This window comes from Tinamus guttatus, unplaced genomic scaffold (genome assembly GCF_059628265.1).
Source record: "Tinamus guttatus ecotype Peru unplaced genomic scaffold, ASM5962826v1 Tinamus_guttatus_pri_ptg000188l, whole genome shotgun sequence".
Taxonomy (NCBI): Eukaryota; Metazoa; Chordata; class Aves; order Tinamiformes; family Tinamidae; genus Tinamus; species Tinamus guttatus.
In genome coordinates, this window is record NW_028288722.1 from 1,102,160 (window position 1) to 1,120,310 (window position 18,151).

An 18,151-nucleotide genomic window follows, 5' to 3' on the forward strand; every position below is an offset into this window, starting at 1 on the left:
AAGATCTTGGAGTGGGTTGTAAGAGGAGTCAAATGTGGGTCTCGTGCAGTGCTGCCAGACACTGAGCTTCTCTCTCTCCACCTTCCTCTCCTTTCTTCCATATCTTCCTCCAAAATGCAAAGATCAGGCAAAGCAGCCTTTGAAGTGTGTGGTGTTTGAAATCCAGGGCTGATGCATTCAGCCTTGGAGTCGAGCGGAGCTTCAAGCAAAGCATGAGCGAGTTCCCTGCTCCCGAAATGCTGGTGGTGCCAGCCCAGAGCTCCTGGCTCCCTGGGGTGTGAATCCCGTATCCCTCTCACGTTACTGCCTTGAGAAATGTCACCAGGCCCTCAAATCCCAAATGCTGATTTACTAAAGAGATGTTTCCCTTTGCTCAGTGAGGCTGTGAGCGTTTGCAGAGACTAATTTTGTTGATGCTTTGAGGCCTGTGAAAACTGGAATTGCCCTTCTGAGTTACGGTGGCTTCAGAGATTTATTTTATAAAAGAGGGGCAGCACTTGAGACAAATTTTGCAATGCCAAAAAACCCCTTGGGGCAGCCTGTGCTTGGCAGAGCCACAGGGGACATGCGGGAGGGTTGGTGGCAGCAGGGGTGACCGCAGCACGATGTGTGACGGTCCCTGCTGTGCTGCAGCACTAAGCCAGCTCTCACAGCAGGTCGCAATGCTGCAAGGTCCCTGTGTTTCCCTATGGCTTCTGTTCCTCTCCTCTCATTGTGCCTTAAGTGATGCAATTTTAACTGTTCTAAAATACATTTTACCTCTTCTGTAACAGAAGGTGCTGGGAGTTTTAGTCTGATGGGGCTGTGTGGGGATGTGCAGGTGCCAGCAGAACAGCAGCAGCCCCGGAGGGCAGTGGCAATGGCCATTAGTGCTGGTGTCTGGAAGGCACTTCCTCACACTTAATGGTATTTTTGGCCTTTCTTGTGAAAATGAACCAGTAATTTCAGGTTAGGGTAATTTCTGTGCGTCAGCAGCTAAGAGGTGGATGTGAAAGCATTTGTGTGAACCAGCAGCGAGCACTCAGGAAGGAAACACTGCATTTCAGTTGGTTTTGTGATAGTCACTGTCCTGGCAGGAGCCGTGGAGCCGATCACTACATGGGGGCCTGGGTGTCTCGGTCCCCTTGACCAGGGGACTTTGACCTGTGGCATCTGCTTGGGGTGCTCAGGCCACAGTCCTGGGTTCAAATCCACGGAGCTCCCACAAACTTTAGTCCCCCTTTGCCTCTCGGACCCTCAGTGACCACCTGGTAGCTGTCAGTAGAAGGCAATGCAATTAAAGGGGGATAATTCCCAAGGGATTTTTTTCCCTCTCAAGTGTTTCTGGTTAACACGTCTGCCATCTCCATCCCTCTTCCCTGCACAGCCGCGGGTGCAGCCGTCTGTGCTCCCACCCGAGCGGGTGGCTCTTGGTTTTGCAAAGCGCTGCTCCGCTTCCCTTATCTCCCAAGGGAAACCTAAGGCCCCGAGGGCTTTGTCTCCACCTCCTCCAGGAGCTGTTCTGCAAACCCCGCCTGCTTCGTGCTATCCCCGGCATCCTTCACCGCCAGCTCCCGCAGAAGCGCGGCCACCATCCTCTGCCTGCAAGGACTTGGACACTACAGAAATGCAAGAAGTGACTTCAACAGGCTGCACTGGAAGATCTGCCTTGGGCAGCTGCAGTGTCCAAGCTGCAGGGTGAGGAGCTTCCCTGTGCCCAAAGCTGCTCTGGGAGCTGTGGCATGGGGGGGGACATTAGGCTGGTTAAGAGGAAGCCCCCTTGGCAAGGGGAGTAGCGCATCTGTACGGGGACATTGGTACTGTGTATCCTGCAACCCATGGGCATCGGGAGACCCGAGCAGGGGAAATGAATATCTCATTTATGCACAAATCGAGGGAAAAATTAACATCAAAGGGCATCCTATACCCATCAGGTCCATAATCCTTCCTATTCCCACAGATCAAATTTGCAGATGCCTGGTCTCGATGTTCCGTCCTGCTCTTCCAGTTGCAGGAAGATGGAGGCTTGGCCTTAGCTTTGCCTCCAGCTTCATATTCGGCTTCAGAGGAGCTCTGAGGAGTTTATAGCGTTTGTAAAATATTTTAATTAACCATATTATGTATTGTTGGCAAATCATTTACTGTGCTGGGTACTTGTGAGCCATTTGTTATGGGTCCATAATGAACTTGAATTGGAATTGACTTGTATTGGAAAATTGGTCAATGCTTTCCTGAAGAGATCTTATTTTTCCTCAAAATTTATTGCCAACTTGCTGAAATGGCAGAGTTTTCCTGCAGCCACTGACTTTCTGCTGGCTAAGGGTTTGATGCTGTAAATACACTTTGTGTGAGAAACTTTGCCCAATGTAAATTGAAATTAAAATTGAACTACTTGAGTAAAACACCCTGGTATTTATTATGCGATCTGTCACTTGAGCAGCTTGGCTCAGTTACATGCTGTCGTTTTCTTCCTCTAATTTGCTGGAAGTAACTCCTAACATTGGGGAAGCTTGGGAATGGCTCTGCCCATGCACCACCCGATATGTGCTTAAAATGAGTTTGCAGGGAAGGCGCCCGTCCTGAGATGTGTTTTCTGGGATCTTTGCCCAATATGAATTCAGCATGAGTGCAGCCACTGCCGGAGCAAAGTCAGGTCTTTATTCAAATATTCATGGAGAAGAGATTGAGCTGTTTGTCTCAGCGCTGAGATATAATAGGAAAGATTGCAGAATATAGCAATACCAGAAATTATATTTGAAGCATAGACCGTTTTGTGATATTTTTTATATGAAATTGGCCGGAGCTTCCTGTGGAGCATAAAAGCACTTGCTGGTTGAAAGAGCCTTTTCCAGTGTGGGTCTGATGGACGTGGCAGACAGAGCGTCGCTATCTGTGCTTTAGTACTGGGAAGCTGAGGCCTGGAGGGACTAAATGCCGTGATCGAGTCCATGCTGGGGAGACACAGTCGAGCAGGGAGTGTGTTCTGCCCCCAGAGCCTCAGCCCCAAGGTTTTGCCACCGTTTTCTCCCGTATTGGAGGTGATTTGCAGTGAGGGCTTGTGCAGCTGCCCCACTGTGTCTATGCTTTCCCCTCCTTTTCTTTGTGATGTTGCTATGAGTTTGGATGGAGGTTATAGCACCCAGGGCTTTGGGGTGCTTCACTGTCCCTGGGCGGCCGGCACCCTGCTCTGGGCTCGCTGTTTGCCTTGCTCCTGGTTGGCCTCCTGCAAAATAAATAAGCAAACACTTGTTTATCCAGGCTTAGGCCAATAGCTCCAGCACTGCAGTTTGAGGATTAAAGCAGGGTTATAAGTCAAATGAATGCAAAATGTGCAGCTGATCTTCAGGAATGGGGTGCTTGCTGCTCTATCTCCTGCACCCATCCCTGGGGTTTCCCAGGGGGATGAGGGCTGTAACCTGATTGAGTGCTGACTGCAGCCCTTGAGGGTCCCGGGGCTTCTCCTCCTGCCCTTGTGCTCCAGGGTCCCTGCTCTTCCTCGGTGCTGGGATGCAAGGAGTGCAAGGACAATTTCTCCTTTCCCTGGTGTGTGCAAGCCTGGAGGGGTGCAATGAGCCAGGCAGAAGGATGGGGATCCCAGGAAAGCTTTGCCTTGATGAGATCCACCCTGGTTCTTTTCTATCTGAGAAGCAAAGCTCTTAATTGCCCCATCTTTCCAGAGCTCCATGTGGCCTTTTTCATTTCCCAGCTCCTGGTCTCCCCCAGGACCCAGTGCCTTCTTGCTGCTCACCCTCCTGCTTTGGTGTCATGGCATGATGGGGCAAGCAGAGCCCCATGCCCTTTGTGTGAGTAACCTGGCCCCTGCCCCGGCAGGAGCTGCGGGATGGGACCGGCCCTTTTTGGGAAGGCTTATCTGGTAGCACCACCTTGGATGCCAGCTCTGGAGCACAGGGAATCAGGGCACCTCCACGGTGGTCCCTGCTCTTCATCCTTGGGACACAAAAACCTTTAAAGAGGCAAACGGCAGCACAGACATCACTGTGAGAAAGTTGAAATCACTTGGGAAGCGGCTCTGTGCAAGCAATGCATTTGTGATGCATTATCTTCAAAACATCTGCTTTTCTCCATCTGTATCAGTCTCTCCCCAGTCACAGCTTTCAGCAGTTAATAGCAAGAAATATAGGATGAGCAAGCAAATATGTTTAGGGCTTGTATTATGAAGACAACACACAAATAGAAAGAGATTCATCTTTTCATAATGCCCCTTTTCTAAAAGGCAATAAAAATACAGTGTCTTGTAAAGGGATAAACAGGCTGGATCCGAGCTGCTGCTGCAGGGCTGGGGACATGAGACAAAGTGAAGGGAACCAAATTAATGCAGAAAAAAAGTAAAAGAAAACTCAACCTCCAGCTATATTATGTGCCAAATGATCTGCCAGTGGGGAAAGATATATCTTAATAGCAGTTTTTGAAACAAGATGAATACAGTATATGGTGCATTATAAGTTGCACTGTGATCTGAATCTTAATCATCATGGGGAAATATAAATCTGAAAATAATAAAGATGAAATCAATATTGATGGTTAGAAGTAAAAGTGCTATATTTGCTGTAGTAAACGGTTTTAAGGTCCTGGGGAAAAATTTGTTCTGGGAAACCTATAGCAATTTGCTCTAGTTTCAATAGCTGGCACAGGGCCAACCTATTTTGGTGGCATTTATGGTGTCACAGTAGAAAAATTAAAAATCAAACAGTGGCAGTGAGGGACTGGAACGGGTTGCTGATGCTTGTGCTTGGAATCAAGCTGCTCTTTTGGTGATGTCGGTGTTCCAGCGAGGTCAGGATGAAGCTTTTCTGCACGGGCGGCGTGCAGAGGATGCCAGTGTTTAGCTCCAGCAGCTGCCCTCGCCTTAAGTGTGGTTTAATGAAGCTGCAGCTTTGCTCTGATCCCCTGCATGGGCTGATTTTTGTGCTGGATCCACAGTTGATGATCTCATTCCCATTTTTGGGTAACAAACAAGGGTACTGAAATATTTTCATTCTGCTTAGCTGTCATTTGCTGGAATAAGCCACTTAGCTTGTCCTTTCCCGCATCTCCAGTTACTAAGGATAGGGCATTGGATTGTGATGAGCTGCAGAAAACCTTTCTGCATTTGAGGTTTTGCCTTAAATATCTTATTTTCCTGTCCTCTGCTCAGGTGACAAATCATTTTAATGATAGTTTCGGTAGCTTTTGCTTAGCCTTCTTGTCATCTCTTTAATGCCACAAACGACGCGTGCTCGAGCCGCACTCCGGCTGCCCGGTGACACGATCGGAGACGCCTGTCTTGATGCTGCCTGTGTCACCAGCATGTGCTGGTTCTTGGCCCTAGCTGAGCTTGCCCCAAAAGCCATTGGCGATGAGGTGGAGGCCAAGGTAGCCTTTGGATTTGGGGCAATTGCCTGGCTGCAAGGGCTGGCTCGGGCCTGGGCAGGCAAATGTTGAGTCACAGGCAGATCCAGAAGCTTTGGAAAGTGGAGCAGGGATATTGCAAGTGCATCCAGTGTCATCTCCACACCACGAGCGGTAGAAGAACTAGAGGAGCATCTCCACAATGTGTTAGCCATGTGTTGCTGGCGGTTAGCCTGTTAAATTCAATGAATTCTTGTGATATTTCTTACAAAACTGGTCATCTTGGCTCTTCCTGATTTTCCGAGTGCATGTGTATCACCTGCGTGATCTGATTGCTGCTTTCTTATGGGAAAGAAAGGGTTGCAAACCAAAACTGGAGTTTTGAGACATTTTGAGACATCAGCCCTCAGAACAGGAGCATTTTACCTCCTTGTAGCCGTGCTGCAAGCAGCCCACATCACAGGAGTTTTTTGTCTCCGTATCTTACCGGGCCTCCCAGTTTTGGCAGTAAACAGCTGGCAGGTTATTTGGGGTTTATTTTCTGCGAAAGGTTGAAAGCTACTTGGGGGCAATGGTGTCCTCTACATTTAATTATTATTTCTTAAAAGCCTGGGATATGTGGTCCCCTGTGGAGATATGAAGGTTCAGTATTGGCGGTCATAAACCATGCCAGAAGGAAAAATGTGAGCTGCTTGCTGCTACAGAACGGACTTTAAATCAACAGCAGAAGCAGTATCGGTTCATAAAACTTGGGGGTTTTTTTAGCCATGAGGAGAGAGGAGCTTTAAATCCCAGCCTTCGGGTTTGCTGATCTGCTAGAGAACCAACATAAAACTTCTGTGGGAAGGGCCTGAAAGCAGCAAATATTGTGGTGCCAGGAGTATTCCAGGTAGCCCCTTTGGATTTGCTCACTGCTTATGACACTTCTGTGTATTTTAATGATCTCGGCAGCCGGAGAAAACGCTTATGACCCAGAGGCTGCAGAGAGGGAAGTTATTTGCAGCGGTAACCGAGCTCGGGGCTCGGTTGGAGAGGGGTGTGTGGAGCTCCCCAACCCCAGCCCGTCTTGCGCGCTATGAGACGGCGGCCCCTCCATGATTACATGGGAAATGCAACCGGTGAAGGCACCATCACTGCCCTCCTCTTCACGGAGGCAGCCAGGCTGTCTCTTTTGTGGGCCAGATAGTTTGCACATTCAATGTAATCCGGCAGTGCTAAACTCCCGAGCAACGAGGTCCCATATATGTAACACAGCGGGGTTACCTTGTGCCTTCACCTTGGCAGGGCCGTGCCCGCTCCAGCTGGCTGTGAATCACTGCTGGATGTGGAAATCTGCTGGTCTAAATCCATGGGGATTGGACAGAGGGGTCAGGCCTTCTTTGTGCCCCTTGGGACTGGGGTTGTCTGTCGCTGCTCAGGCCTACGAGCTTCCCAGTCCACCTTTCTTTTTCAGGATTTTTTTTGTCCTTATTCCTTCCCCTCTCCTCTCCCATGGCTTCTTACATATGCTACGAGATCAACAATCTCAGTAAAATATCTTCAGGCATATTTGAAATAAAACAAAGGTGCAGGCACATTTCCTTTTCCTTTGTAAAACCCTCAGATGTGTCTGTATTCATCAGTGCACAGCACAAAATGGTAGAGAATTGATTATGTAGTTTTAGTTAAAACTCTTTAAAGCCAGTGAGCTCTTTACCTGACCCGCAGTGGAAGATGTGTTTCTGTTTTACATCCTGGGGCTAAGCTCTACCTGCCAACAGCTTGCAAGGGAAGAAAGATTGCTGTGTGAAGCAGGCAGCCCTCCTGGCTCTATATAACAAAAAGGGATTCTGTGACAAGAAGACATTGTGTTTTCACGGTCTTTTTGTTTTATTTCCAGGTTCCAGCCAGCAGCTGGTTTGATGGAGAGGATTCAAGCTATAGCTCAAAATGTCTCAGACATTGCAATAAAAGTAGATCAGATTCTCCGGAACAGCCTCATGAACGGAAAAAGTAAGTGTGCAAGGAGGTCCCCATCACCAGTGCCCTGGTCACAGCCACATGCTCCAAAATATGTATGGTGCAATAGGGAATCTAGTCAAGCCTGCCACAGAAGGCCAGGTAAAAAACATGGGCAAGGATGCTGATCTGAGGTTACCTACTTGTCTAAAGAAGTAAGTAGGACCCCTCACGCTCTTTGGCAGAGCTCTTAGGACTTTCTGTATCTAACTCTATGGAGTGGGCCCAAAACTTGTTTTGTCTGTTGAGAAAGAATAAAAATGATGGAGAAATAGAGAGAGATCATGATCCTGGTGGGGCTTCCTTGTTTTCTGCTAATCAGCAATTTAGGAATGTTGATCCACAAGCCAGTGTCATGCTTTGGCGGGGAGTGAATGTGTTTTGGATAAGGTTGTACTTTACTTGAGATGGTTTTTGTATGTCTGTTGTTCGACAGATACTGCTCTGGCATGATATTACTTTGCTAATAACTAGACTGTCTCATGAGATGGCCTTGGGCGAGTCCCATTGCTTCCTGTATTCAGTTTCCCAACAGGTACATCACTAGTCCTACCATCAAGGAGAGGGATGGTCTGATGTCTTTGCAAGACATTTCCCTTTTCCGTTTTCTGTGCTCCATGACAAAGCCTCGCTGTGCTGTCCTCTTGTCTTTACCTCACTGGGTCACTGGGTCAAATCTAGGGTCTTGGAAACAGCAAATGTATAAAGGTAAAATGCTGAAGATTGGTGCAGCAGATGAAAGTATTTTATGACTGACTTCCTCAATTGGCACTCAGACAGCCCCTGGGGTATGAAATATTCAGCTCCTTGTTAGTTTTTCTTCCTATGGCCACAGATAATGTTCCAGAGAGCCTTTTTGTCCTCTTTGCTATCGGGGGAGATCTGGGCTAGGCAGTAGATTCCTTTCCTGGTATCAATATTTAATGTCCACCTCTATTATGAAGAACCATTTCCCAGCGCAAAGGAGCAGAAGAGAGTATCCTTCATGTTAACAGCATAAATAGTTGCATGATCGGCAGCACAGTGTTAGAGCACATGGAGCCTCTTGTCATGCCCTGACCCATTTTCCTGTGTTCAGCCTTTGACTCTAATAACAGATGTCTGCCTATGCTTGGGCCAAGGGAGCAGTGGCTGAAAGTTACCTCCCATGCCAATGCAGGACATGTTCACCATCTGTAATTCGTCAAGCTCAGCATGCTGGAAGCATCTCTTCAAGGGAGAGGAGGCCCTGAGTTTGGGCTGGGCCCATCTTGGAGGCATCTGGGACATCTTGCCATTACAGCCAGGAGGGCTGGAAGAAGGAGACTGGATAAGACAGCACACTCGGTGGTTGCTGGCACCCATAACTTCCTCCTTAAAGTGTTACCTTACTTGGCCAGGCCAAATTGAGAGCTTGGGGAATCAATGTGCAGAGGAACAAGACGTGTGAAATTAAACACAGCACTTTGTTGAGCCAGTCTTCTCATGGTGGGCTGCCTACTTGCCTTCCCACCTTGGGGTGAGGAGTCATGCCATCACCTGGGATGGAAAGACTTGGCAGTTTGGATCTGGAGCTCGGCGCTCAGCTCCAGGCCTGGGACACCTTCTCTTCCATTCCTGGCAGTGCTGGAAGGGCAGCGTGGTCCCCGAACCACTGCAGTTTGGGTGGCCTAGATCAGATCCAGAAATTTAGGCTGAGAGCAGCAAAAATATGTAAACTTATCTCTGTGTGTGCATGTAGGACCATGAGACTGTGTGACTCACTTGGCTGCACTGCCCAGGGTGAGTGCTGCCAGGTGGGAGCCTGCGGGAGCAGAGCCGGCTGCATGCAGGGACCATCAACCCTGTTCCATCACCTCACTGCCGGCATGGCATGGCCCTCTTCTGCCCAAATTCTCTTTCTACAGTGATGGACAGCAGGAGAGACCAGTGCGAGGTGCCCAGGGACCCCAAGTACCCTGACTGTGCTGGCAAAGTGGAGGTGAGTTGGGGTGGGTGCCCGTCTCAGCACGGGCCGGTCCCTCTGGGAGAAGGGCAGAGGAATTAGGGCTTCCAGGCAGCCGTGATGGCAGCTCCAGGAGATCCCCTCTGCTGGTAGACCTTGCTGCCTGCATTTTCCTTGTTTGATGACAGAAGCGCAACGAGCAGAAAGCACTGTCACATCTTTAAATACTCAGAGCATTATCTAGTCTCCGAGGAATAGTGTCAGCCATGTACAGAAGAGCAGCTTGTTCAGGTGACAAGGATCTTGTCCTGCCCGCCTGCCTTTGCACTTGAATGCAAGACGCTGTTTGGTCTGGGGCATGTTTGCTTTGCCAGAGAGCGTATTTATATGCACTAATTAAAACCATCTCCCTTCCCAGCATCCAGCATCAAACTCAGCTTAGATTTCTGTAGGGCTGAGTCTCCCCAAAAAGATACTGAAAGGTTTATTAAAAAACAACCAGGGGTTGTGTTCTCGTCTTCCCTTAGCACCAGGCATTCTTTCCTTCCAGGATCCGAGTAAATTCGGAGGGTAATTTAATTGTGGAAGGCTGTAATTCGATCTCCTGTCTGGGTGATTGGTGCGTTTTACATATTGGGCACAGCAACCTGTCTCCTGAGTAGATTTGTTTTTGTAGTTGAATTAGAGGCCGCCGAAAGCCCTTCCAGGGAATGATAGATTGGTGATGTGGTCGCTGGCTCTTCTCCTCCAGGGAAATCATCCCAGGGAACCCTGTTGTGCCCAGGGCTGTGAAAGCAGCAGGTTGGCTCCTTTCTTGGCCAAGCTAAAGAGAAGGTTTCCCGCAATGGCATTGAGAGCATCCTGGTGGGAGTGGGAGCCTGACGGGTTGCTTTGCCTCCCTTGCAGTGGATGAGGGCCAGGTGGACCTCTGACCCCTGCTATGCGTTTTTTGGTGTGGATGGTACAGAGTGTTCCTTCCTCATCTACCTCAGTGAAGTCGAGTGGTTCTGCCCTCCCCTGCCCTGGAGAAACCAGACGGCGGCTTTGCCTTCGCCCGCACCGCTGCCCAGGGGCCAGGTAAGGCCGTGGTGGCTCATATCCTGCCCAGCGTGAAGTGGGTTTGGAGGGTCAGCGGGACAAGTGCTCCCAAAGACATTTGTCCTCCGAGATGGAGCCGAAGGCACCATGTGAATTGTCCCTCACATCTGGGGTTTTGCCAGAGTCATCACATGCAACAGGGCCCTGGGAATCTGATGCATTAAGTGGAGGAGCTTTGGTTTCAGGCTGTGGTTCGGAAAGGGTGGCAGGTGCCGTGTGCCAGGTGTTAGGTTGGCTTTGTGGGATTTGGATTTCGTGCAATGGGCTATGTGTTATGGGCTGCTCCGCTTGGTTTGGGTCAGCTGTGCCAGCGCATCCCCCCAAGATGGGCTTTCGTTTATAATTCAAGGTCCTTTTTGAGTAGTTTTCTGTGCCTACCAGTTTGGGAGCTGAGAGAAGAGACAGTGGGAAAGGCAAAATACCCCCTTAATTCCCTCCTCTTCTGCCTGCTCTCCTGTCCTGGATTTTCCAAAGGGAACCTCACAGCAGCCACCAGCTGGTACTCGGCAGCTCCGAAGGCTGCAGAGAGCCTTCCACGCCAGGGACTCCTTGTGCAGCAGATGCTTGGGGACAGCAAACCTCCTGGGTGCTCTTGAGTCCCCAGGCTCCTCTCACAGCTGCTTTCCCTCCGCTGGAACAGCAAAACCGCTCTCTTCCCTAGGCAGCTTTTCGGAGCGACCTCACCCAGCTCCTGGAGCTGGTAGGCACGGGCAAGGAGTCGCTCATCTTCATGAAGAAGAGGATCCGGCACCTGGCCCAGCAGTGGCTGTGGGCGGCCCGGCGCCTGGAGCAGAAACTGGAGGGCCGGCAGCGGGACCAGAAACACGTATGATGCTCTCTACAAATGAGATAAATCTTTGCATTTTTTGCCTGGGTCTTTGTACGCCTTCCCACAGCATCACCCTGTGTGCATCCGTGAGCCAGGCCCTGATGGACTTGGGGCAAATAGGCCTGTGGGCAGTGGGGACTGGTGGCCACTGAATTGGGAGTGTTGGCTGCTGAGACATGGGCTTCACACCTCGGGTATTAAGGCCCGCAAAAGGAGCAGGGAAGGAATCGGGGCATGTTTGTCCCTGTGCTCACAGTCTGTGCGTCATCGCCTCTCCTTGTCCCAACAGATCCTGATCCACATCGGCTTCCTGACGGAGGAGTCGGGGGACGTTTTCAGCCCACGGGTGCTGAAGGGGGGCCCGCTGGGGGAGATGGTGCAGTGGGCCGACATCCTGGCTGCCCTCTTCCTCCTGGGACACAGCCTGCGGGTCACCGTCTCCCTCAAGGAGCTGCAGAGGTGGGTGCCCCTTGACCATCGGACAGCGCGTGGCGACTCCTGGCAGGGCTTGGTCACGGGAGCAGCCCCTTCCCTCCCTCCGTTGCTGGGGACGGTCCCTGCAGGCTGGGGGATGCAGGATGCAGGTGCTGTGGGGCCCCAGGGCTTTGCTGGTGCTGTTTGAGAGGTGACTCTGCTCCTTCCTTCCTTCCTTCCTCCCTCCCTGCCTCAGCAGGCTGCCCGGAATAACCCACGCGAGGGAGTGTGGCCACCAAGGGGACCCTGTCCAAGAGCCACACGGCAGTGCAAAGGAATAACGAGATGTACATTGAGCTGTGCCATGAAGGGAAGGGAAAAAGAACAATCTGGGCAAAAAACAAGGCACAAAACCCAGCCCAGCCCCAGCAGCATTTGTGATTAATGAGCAGAATTATCTCCTGAATAATTAACTCAAAATAATCCCGGGCCTGATGCAGCGCGCAGCAGCTTCCCCAGGAGGCAGGCGCAGTCGAGCTGATGGCCGAAAGGATGCCCAGGTTCCCAGGGTGAAAGGAGGATGGAGCATCTGGGAGGTCCTGTTGCTCCTGTGTGGCCCTCGTGGGTGTCTTTTAATGACAAGCCTCGCAGTGGCCGCTCAGTGGTGGCAGGAAGCTGGCTCGGAGGAGTGTGGAAATCGGTCATTCCGCCACTGCAGGCAAGCGGGAGGCTTCCCGGAACAGCGCTGATTAATAATGAGCTGTGCTAATAGTTAATCTTGCATAATTAATTCCCGCCTGTTGGGCAACTTTCCTCATTGACATGGCTTTGGGCTGGGAGGGCTCAGGGATGCTGAGGATGCCAAGGCGGGTTGGGTGCGTTGCTCCAGGAAGAGTCCTGGGAGCATACAGGGATGGGATCTGGTGTCCTGTGGCCCCTTCCTTCTTGGGCACAGGAAAGAAAACACCCTCCAGCCCAGGTGGGAAATACATATGGCAGCCCAGGGCTAAATTTGTCCATCCACACCTGCAGATGTCTCTATAAGGACTTAACTAACGAGGTCTGTGCCACAGGCAGTGCTGGGAGAAACAGGAATGTTGGCATCAGTGTCTCTTGGATGAAGCCTCTTGAACATCATCAACTCTCGCAGAGGGCTTGGGGTTCACCTGGGGCTTGTTGCAGCCTAGTAATAATCAACTGAGATTTGGAGATATTTTACCCTGGAAATGCCAAGTGTTGGATCCATTTTTGGTTTCTCTTTGGCAGTTTCCTCCTCCTTCCAGGGCTTGAAGCTGCAAGTTCTCCCACTCAGCATGGCCTTCGTGGCAGGAAGACCGGGTACCATAAATTATTCAACACAGAATAGCCTTTCTCCTGACTTGATTTTTGTCTCTCCAAATTTCTGAACTGATTTTTATATGCTTATTGATCATTGGCAAAGGATCACTAAAAGGTTTGCGTGTCTACACTTCAGCCAATAGTTGCCTAAGAGCTGTTCATTAGTAGTGTGTATATTGATCGTAATGCAGCAATGCCTGGAGGCACTGCTCAGGATTGGGTCTGAAATGCTGGGGATCATAGAATTTTTATGATTGGAAAAGACCTTCAAGATCATCGAGTCCAAATGGGATCATGCAGGCCAGTAGGATAACACTTGGGTATGTGACCCAAGAAGGTGGTAGCTAGAGGTTCTGCTCCATGCTGGGTGCTTGACAGGAGCTCTACTAGGTTGGAAGTGAAAAGGGAGAGTCTACACGTGTGGTTGTGGGTTCTGGAGTTTGACGGCGTGTGCTGGTCAGCCAAAATCATGTCTTGTTGCATCTGTCCCTGAAGGATAACGCTGTAGCTGGGAGAGGAGCACGTAGCAAATTGCACATGGTGAACAACAGGGTGTTAAACTATGCTTTCCCAGGTGGTTTTGTGGATGAGTGCTTATTTTGGGTGAACATAAGGAGCTCTGAGTATTTGCAGACTTGCTCTACAGCTTGTCAAGTGGCTGGGGCCCCTAGGAGGTCTGAGGAAGGGATCCACTGAGCTCAGCCTTGACTTTACACAAGGAGGTCAAAATGGGGCTGCAGGACTTCAAAACACTTGTCCTTTCGTGCTGGAGAGATCACGCAGTCACTCGAGAGCTGGGAACCAGGAGAGGCAATTGCATTCCTGACTGTGCCACAGACCACATCCTTGGACCTCTCTGTGTTTCCCCTTCGCATCTGCCATCTGCCTGGCCCGCCCAGAGGGAAGATGCTTCTGAGTTGACCGTACCTTGTATTTCAAAAGCTCTACTCCCTAGTGAACTGCAAGGGTTAGGGAATTACAAGCAAGATGACAAATGTAGCTTATGTTTCCTCCCCTCGGGAGCTTCAAAACCTGTGAATTGTGCTGCTGTCTCCTTTTGGAGGTGGCTACTTTTTTAGTTGAACTATCTGCTGGGAGTTGTCCTCTTTTGCATTTCTCAGTGAATTTGCTGATGCATCTTGATGGGCAAATGGTGAAACACTCGTTTTGCTGGTGACCGATGCAGAGCCTCGCAGGGCATGTATTAGCTGTACTTTAATACCCGCCGCAGTTTGCAGCAATGGCCTCGAGCCGAACCTATCAGTTAGCAGCCGTCTTGCAAACGCCACGCCTGGCGCGCAGGGGAGAAGGCAACGTTTCTAGTCCAACCTTGAAACTGGGAGGACAGGACCCTGCCGGCTTCGGATGCATGGACTGGCTCCTTGCTGGAGGTCCCTGATGTTGCCCGGGAGCTGGAAGACGCTCGCACTGGCACGGAGCATCCGGCCGGGCGCCGAGGGCTCCCCGGCGGGAAGGATGTGCGTGGGCGCCCGGCCTTCCTCTGCGTCGCCTCCTTCCTCCAAGGACAAGTGCTGTGGGGAGCGGCGGGGCCTGGCTCAGACTCAGCATCTCAAGCTGGTTTTGTGAGGCTGGCAGGAGGCTGGGGGTGCAACCCCTCAAGCTGCTACCGTGCCAAGGATGTTGATCCCGGGGACTTTGGAAACTGCCCCTTTGAAAGTAACTGGTCATTAGGAAGGAGAGAAGGTTGAAGGGAGGTGATGCCCTGCAGGCTCAGGGCTCTGCAATGCGCTCTCAGAGCTTCCCCGCTTCAGCGTCGAGCTCAGGACTCGCAGTATGAGCCCTGCACGAGGCAGTGGATTTTAAGCAGCCTCCTGCATCCCCTCCTTGCAGCTCTTCACCTGCTGGGTGCTTGCAACGTTGTCCTTTCGCAGTGGCCAGTGCACAGTGCAGGAGCCGGAGGCTGCATGGCCGAGCCAGCTCCGCGGTGGGACACACAGTGACACAGAGCCAGGTCCACAGTGGGACACACAGTGACACAGAGCCAGGTCTGCCTTGGGACACGCAGTGACACAGAGCCAGGTCCGCCGTGGGACACAGTGACACAGAGCCAGGTCCACAGTGGGACACACAGTGACACAGAGCCAGGTCTGCCTTGGGACACACAGTGACACAGAGACAGGTCCGCCATGGGACACAGTGACACAGAGCCAGGTCTGCCGTGGGGGACACAGTGACACAGAGCACCTCCAGATGAAAGAGATGCCGGAGCTTCCCAGCGAACGCTGCCACTGCTGGAGTTCCCGTTGCAGCTCTGGCACGTACTTAATTATAGCTGCTGTTTTCCTGAGGTTTCCGCAGCCACCGTGGTGTCCGTGTACTAAACAAAGAGCCATTCAAATGGAAACACAATGTCCAGATGAAGGCATTTCTAATTATTTTCTGGCAGATAAAAGTCATCTCTGCCTTGCATCTGTTCATGGGAAAAGCAGAGCCCAGATTCCCAGGCTCCGGCTTTTACTCTGCAGTTGGCAGGGCAGTTCCTGACGTGCTCCGGGCAGGCTGGGCTCTGCTAGCGCAGACGGATGTCCATGCAACTGTTTGCTCCGTTTTGTATTTAATCAGGACACATTTTCCCTGGAAATATCTCAGGCAGTGGGGTCCAGGATGTTAGCTGGTGGAAATCCGCTTAGTTCTCCTTGCACCTTCTGAAGATTTGGCTGAAAATATCCCTGTCTTCCAAGTAGCTCCAGGTGTTATGGAGAGCTCAGCACAGCTGGGGCCACATGCAGCTTCTGCCGACAGTAGGACTAGCCCAAAGGAAGGTGCTTCGATATTTGCCCAGCTTCTGAGCAGAAGGAGCTGCTGGTTCCAGCCACGTGCGGGACAGAGCGCTGCTAATCACTGCCCTTCGCTGGAGTGCGGGGTCGAGCCCCTTTGCTCCTCCTGGTCTCCTGCAGCCAGGTCCAGTGGGCTCGGAAACGGAGAGCTGGCTAGGGCAAAACAAGAGTCCCATGGCTATGCTGCAAGGAAGAAGGCACATAAATGAACAGGAATTTCTGAGCTGTTGAATTGCATTTCTGGAGGAAGCACATTTAATTTGGAGCTCAATGATGACTCATGGAGATGGATTCTGGAGGGTTGCACTCTGCCTCTGGACGTGAGTGTCCTGCTCAGCTCCTTGTGGCTCATCTCCAGGCTCAGAGCAAGTCCAAGGGTACCTGCAGGGGTCTCATGAGGCTCTGCTGGGCTTGGGGGAACAGCAGGAACATGGCAAGAAGGAGAGCTGGGCTCCAAGGCCATGCAGAAGGGCTACTCGTCTTGCAGGCTCCTCCCATGACTGGCATCCAAAGTATCTGGGCTGAGCTGAGGAAGTTTGGGAGCAGATGCGTCTGCAGAGGAGACTCTTCAACTGCAGACGACCGTGAAAAATCTCCCAGTCTGAGCCTGCTCGCTTGTGTGCCAGGTTTTTGGTTCCATGAACGTGCTGCTCATGCCCGGCTGGCGTGGTCCATGTCCATGGCATTAGCAGGCACGACTAGACAGCATTTTATTTTATTTTATTTTATTTTATTTTATTTTATTTTATTTTATTTTATTTTATTTTATTTTATTTTATTTTATTTTATTTTATTTTATTTTATTTTATTTTATTTTATTTTATTTTATTTTTATTGCCAAGAGGAAGATGTCTGCTTTTGCAGGCTCACTGCAAAGCCCTTCTCCTGCTCTGTTCCTTGCTGCTGACAGCAGAGGCGGGCGGCAGAGATGCTATTAGATCCCACCTAGGATATTGGCCCCAGTTGTCAGCAGGTTCCCGTGAGCTCAATTTAGTGCTGGATTTTTCCAGCCTGGGGAGGAATAACTTGGAAGGAAAGGTTGGGTTAATTTGAAAATAGGTCAACAGGATGTAGCAATAACCCTGCAGTCATCTGAATGCAGAGAGCCTTCTCCAAGCTCAGGAAGGGAATGGGTCCCTTGGTTGATTAAAGTACCTACGAGGGGAAAACAGGAGGACAAGGAGCTGCTGCAGATTTATTCTGGAGTAGGCACAGCTGGTGAAGGCAGCTGGCGGAGCGCGGCGCGGGATGGGCCGGTGCTGTGGGGAAGCAGAGGTTTTGCTGGCTTCCTTGGAGGGGAGAACGGCAGCCAGCACCGCTGCGGCTGCGATATCACCAGCAGGAGCAAGAGTCGAGTTTAAGCAACGTCGTTGGTCTGATCTCGGCCCTCGGGTTGGAACCGAGGCGCTTCCAGGGCTCCTGCGTGGGACACGAGCCCATCGCCAGGCTCCGCTCGTCTCTCAGGGAAGATGCTTGGGCTGTTTTCTTTTCAGAGCTGATGCTGGGATCAACTGTTGTTCAAAACAAATCTCTTGGCTAAGCTCGCTGCGAAAAAGGCATTTGCGCTCATCAATTTTATTTGCATAATTTCAAGCGCCATTAATAGTACATGGCACGAGAAAAAATCAGGAAAATTTCACTGCAGCCATGAGTGAAATTGGGTTTAGTAGAAAATTAGTTGACTTAACCGGCAAATGATGAAAGCGTGAATAAAGAATGTTTAAATAAAGAGGAATGGGAAAAAAAAATCCCTCACCTAGAAGGTACCATCAGGATTTATATGATTGGAATATTAAAATTAGTAGTTAATAGAGTGTTTAGGAAGGATGGAGGGGATAAATATTGAGGGATGTGTTGCTTCAAAGGCCCCAGTGTTATCTTTAGATTTATTCCTGTAGTTTGATTCCTTGCAAGTTGGGTGCTGGGGCTATAGGTTGACCTGACAAGTACCAAATGGCAGCAGAGAGGACGCGTGGCAGAGCGTGGCAATGAACCTGTGATGCCCAGAGCCCCCTGCTGCACCACAGCTCAGAGCAGGGGTTCCCCGGGCTTACCTTTTAATATCCAGCATTATTATAAAATTGTAATATCCCTCTCTGAAACATCACCATGTTTCTGGAGCACAGGGTTCTTGGGTGATGCCGGGGGCTGCTTCCTGTTCTTTGTGTTTAGAAGACACCAAGGCCCTGTCGTATTCGCTCATCTGAGCGCAGCCAAGGGCTCTGCATTAATCGGGCATGGCCGAGGAAGAATGGCAGAGATTTACCTGGTCACGCAACAAGGGCACGGCAAAGCCAAGCTTTGAACCTGCATCCCCTTGTGACCGTGACTGGCATGTCAAGAACATGAGGAGGAGCCTCCAAGGCTGCCTCCAAAACACCAGGCACCATCTCCTCCTTGGCGCTATGGGGACATATCCCTTCA

The 18,151-nt window shown here is 50.7% G+C and overlaps 1 protein-coding gene across 2 annotated transcripts in view; it reads left to right on the forward strand.

The window, feature by feature from the left end:
• MGAT5B (alpha-1,6-mannosylglycoprotein 6-beta-N-acetylglucosaminyltransferase B) overlaps positions 1 to 18,151 on the forward strand; it is a 49,206-nt gene that overhangs the window by 18,874 nt on the left and 12,181 nt on the right. For both annotated transcript variants that reach the window (XM_088523441.1, XM_088523442.1), the window contains exons 4-8: positions 7,208 to 7,320; positions 9,213 to 9,286; positions 10,157 to 10,327; positions 11,010 to 11,174; positions 11,467 to 11,636. In XM_088523441.1, coding sequence (XP_088379567.1) covers positions 7,208 to 7,320; positions 9,213 to 9,286; positions 10,157 to 10,327; positions 11,010 to 11,174; positions 11,467 to 11,636 — 693 coding nt within the window. The remainder of the gene's footprint in view (positions 1 to 7,207; positions 7,321 to 9,212; positions 9,287 to 10,156; positions 10,328 to 11,009; positions 11,175 to 11,466; positions 11,637 to 18,151) is intronic.